The sequence below is a fragment of the Hibiscus syriacus genome, unplaced genomic scaffold (assembly GCF_006381635.1).
Source record: "Hibiscus syriacus cultivar Baekdansim isolate YM2019G1 unplaced genomic scaffold, ASM638163v2 tig00112453_pilon, whole genome shotgun sequence".
In the NCBI taxonomy this organism is placed as follows: Eukaryota; Viridiplantae; Streptophyta; class Magnoliopsida; order Malvales; family Malvaceae; genus Hibiscus; species Hibiscus syriacus.
In genome coordinates this window covers 124,917-128,643 of record NW_024063336.1, presented here as the reverse complement: position 1 = coordinate 128,643, position 3,727 = coordinate 124,917, and the positions used below count along the sequence as shown (strand labels likewise).

The 3,727-nt window shown below is 33.4% G+C and overlaps 1 protein-coding gene across 1 annotated transcript; it reads right to left on the bottom strand.

Moving 5' to 3' along the window:
- Window positions 1–348: 348 nt before the first annotated feature.
- On the bottom strand, window positions 349–2,264 carry LOC120179785. Its single transcript, XM_039185275.1, has 2 exons — window positions 980–2,264; window positions 349–473 (listed from the first exon to the last, which is right to left on the bottom strand). Exons 1-2 carry the CDS (start codon window positions 2,161–2,163, stop codon window positions 425–427), a joined length of 1,233 nt encoding a protein of 410 aa, XP_039041206.1. The 5' UTR covers window positions 2,164–2,264; the 3' UTR covers window positions 349–424.
- Window positions 2,265–3,727: the final 1,463 nt, after the last annotated feature.

Sequence of the window (3,727 nt, the reverse complement as noted above, 5' to 3'; positions counted from 1 at the left end):
GGACTTGATCAAGCGTATTTAAGAGAGAGAGAGAGAGAAATGAATTAATGTACTATTTAATTCATCAATGAGATCCCATTTATCGAAAATGTGATACTATAAAATCTTATTGAAAGAGGGGGCAATAAAAAATTACAATAAAATATATAAAAATGATGGATATTGGAAGATTTGTAGAAGAGAAAACAAACTCTTCTAGCTAGATACATAATGATATTATTTTCCTGAATGACCTGCAATGCATGCCGACCTTCCACACATTTGCAAGACTGTTATTTAGATTTCTAGGAATAGCACTGCTTAGAAAAGTTGGAGGGTGGGGGAAAGGGACTTAATTTTTTTTATCAAGGGAAAGGGACTTAAAAAATGAAAACAAAAGGGACCCAAAGGTTTGATTAATTAAAAAAAACACAATCAATCCTAGTTAAGATAGCCATTCCCCATCCATTCCTTCAATTTCTCCAATGTCCATGCTGTGTAGTAAATACCAAAAAATAAGTTAGTTAACTTGTAAAATCTCAATATCTTATCATATTAATAATGTATCTCTTGTATAAAAGAATAAAATCCACAAAGATAGAAAAAATTGTTATAATTAATTGAGTTCAATTGGAATAATACCTTTTCCATTCTCTTAATAATAGGAGTGACTAACATCTTGGTAAAGGAAAAGCCCATATCCAGAAGTTAAATGGGCTTTTGGAGGCTATTTCATAATTGAGTTTGAGTGATGACATAGGTGGCATCTATATTGGAATTTGGAAGTGTGTGCATCAATGGAAGACTGACAAAGAAAGGGTAGACTTCTGAATCTAGCAGATTCAAAAACAAGCAACTCCATTAATCAATCCAATTATTATATGATGGATTTCACCAAATATTGATTTTTTTTACTAGTTAAAAATCATACTAAATATTTAGTGTATAATGAGAAATATTCCTCAATTGATAAACTTTTAAAAAAGTTTTGGATTCTTACCAAGGTAAGGCAGGATCCTGGAAGTAGTAATCATCAGGGCAAATATCAGTGAAATGGTGTTGCAAGCAGGCGTCATTTGCATTCAACCAGGCAGGGAACTCCATCACTTGATCAAATGGTCGATACCCATCCGCCTCCTCAGCTTTCACTTCGGGTGCCCCCAGTTCCATAGTCTTCAAGTACTTGAACCACCATGCTGATGTTACCAGATTCACGGTGTCATCCCACTTCATCTGGTGCTGCTCTCCTAACGATCTGATCTCCGCCATTTCCTCGTCATCCATAGCTTGATGCAGCCCTCCCCCTCCGTAGGATTTAGTTAAATCAGCCCCCACTTCATGTGATGATAGTGCAACCAAAGGAACTTCTTCGGTTACAACCGACAGAGTCGGCGACGACGAAGACGACGGAGATGATATTGAATAGATTGATGCGTTGTTGTTGTTATGGTAAAGTCTGGTGTCTATGGTGTTGAAATCTTGAAAGTTAAGGTTTAGGCCTAAGGTTTGGCTTGGCAGAGTGAAGTTGATAGCATCCGTGGGAGATGAAAAACAAGGCCAAGAATATGGATTTGCAGGAGCAGGCGTAGGCGGAGGGTAATGTTGAGAGAAAGATGAAAAACTGTCTAAATTATAACTAGACAAGTTGTTTGGGGTGATTGATGGGTATATCCTAGGATTTCTCCTACACTTTGTCTTTGGTTCTTGTTCAGAAGGTGGTGGTGGAGAAGAAAGATGAGAGGTAGTATGGGACAACAATTGCTGCTCTTGCTGCAGCTGCTGTTGTTGGTTCTGTTGATCATTTGCATGTTTCATGGAAGCTCTATGGAACTTGAGTGCAGTGGCAATTTCTCTCCTGGCCTCAGCCATATTAAGCAGCCTTTCTTGGTAAGGCCAGTTGGTGTGAAGTCTCCTCCTCACCTGCTTCTTATGTTGTTGAGGTGGTGGTGGTGGGGGTTGTTGCTGGGTAGTCTGTGGCGGTGTCTCAGTAAAACCTTCACCGAATTTGGCCGAGCTCCGGCCATCGAAACCGTAGTCGGGGTGGTTTTTGGTTCTGGAAGTGTTGAGTTGTTTAACAAGGTTACGGATATAAGCACCGGATAGATGAGGCTCTTCTTTGAGGTTACTAATTTGATCAATTTCCATTCTGTCTTTTGTTTCGTGCTTGGAAGATCGACCCTTCATATCTTCTGTTTCTTTCCCTTTGTTTTGATTTTTCAAGTTAGAACCGAGTGGAGAAAAGGTTGGTTGGAAGAATCATTGATTTTACACTCAAACATACTAAAAGAAAATAACAATTAGAGAATGCAGAGAGGTAATGGTTAACAACTGAGGAACTGAAACGGAAGGGGTGCGTTATAAATACTAGCGCTACGCTTTTTCATTTCTTTTGGATTTTTCCTGGTTTTGCTAATCAACCATTTAATTACATGGGCTGTTAAGAATTCAGTTTCTCTTTTACCAATCTGCCTTTTTCATTACAATATATTTACAAGTCTGCCATCTGGACGGTTAATCTGCTTCCCCTTCCAACTTGTTCAAATTTTATTTTTCAGCTTTAAGTTAGTAAAATTGTCAATAATTTTTACATTAATTAATTAAACTTTTTAATTGATATTTTTTGTTTTTTACGTTGTAAGTTTAATATTCATTTATTCAAACAAAAAGTTAATAAGATAATTAGGCAATAACACTATTGGTGAAATTTAATATTCTAATATTTGAATACATGGTTTAAAAATTAAATATAATATAAAATATAAAAAAATTAATTAATAATATATATACATCTTGCATGTATAACTGATTAAATCCAAAATTTTTAAAAAGATTATTTTTTTTATTATTAAAATCACTCAATAAGTTTAATGACAATTTTATTCAATTATATTAAAAATATAAAAAAATACATATAATAGAAACTAGCTTAATTTAATAGTTGAACATGAATTTCAATTACTGATACTTTTATCAACAATAAATGAATAATATATCAATTTTTTAAATCAGATTTTTTGTTTTAATATTAAATTATAAATGAATTAAAAAATAAAAAAAATTAAAATATATTTTTATTATATGTAACTTAAATTAATTAATTAATAAAAAGTAAATGTAAATATTTATATAAAAAATAATTGAACTTGTGTGGCTTAAATTGAGACAAATATTGGAGACAACTTGCTTCAATCATAAAGCAAAATTTGTAACTATTTCATGCTCGCACAATAAAATTATCATTATCACTGTAAATAATAGAGTGGTTTTGATATGCATGTGTTACCTTGCTTTATTATTTTATAAAAATGTCTAAAATAATTTTTATATATATGTGATGATGAAGAAGAAGAAGAAGAATCTAAATTAATAGGTATATATATATATATATATATAACAGTGGAGGATTTGGTTGTTGGTCCTCATTTTGTCAAAGGGGACAGCTTCCGACTCCTAGGTTGAGGATTTTGGACGGTGAAAATGAGGTGAAATGGTGAATGGAGAAGCACTCTTAAGGTATCCTCTGGTTGAAATTCTTTTTTTTAATTTTTTTTTACTCAAATCCAGTGCAATCAGGTAAATCGATAATTTACTTTGTAACTTACTGAATTTTAACCAAAGTGAAAAAGGAAAATGTAGATGGGTAATATATGGTATATTTGTCCGCAAGTACGATGGGACCAGGCAGTGAGAAACGTCAGCAACCGCCTAATACAAGAGACTGACAGAAGAATCTCCATTATTGTTGTAA

What these genes read in the sequence shown, in the direction of transcription:
- LOC120179785 (XM_039185275.1), bottom strand. Translation starts at nt 2,163, where the DNA reads ATGAAGGGTCGATCTTCCAAGCACGAAACAAAAGACAGAATGGAAATT. An exon ending in CAGGATCCTGCCTTACCTTG is followed by an intron (nt 474 to 979) that starts GTAAGAATCCAA and finishes TTTACTACACAG; the next exon opens with CATGGACATTGGAGAAATTG.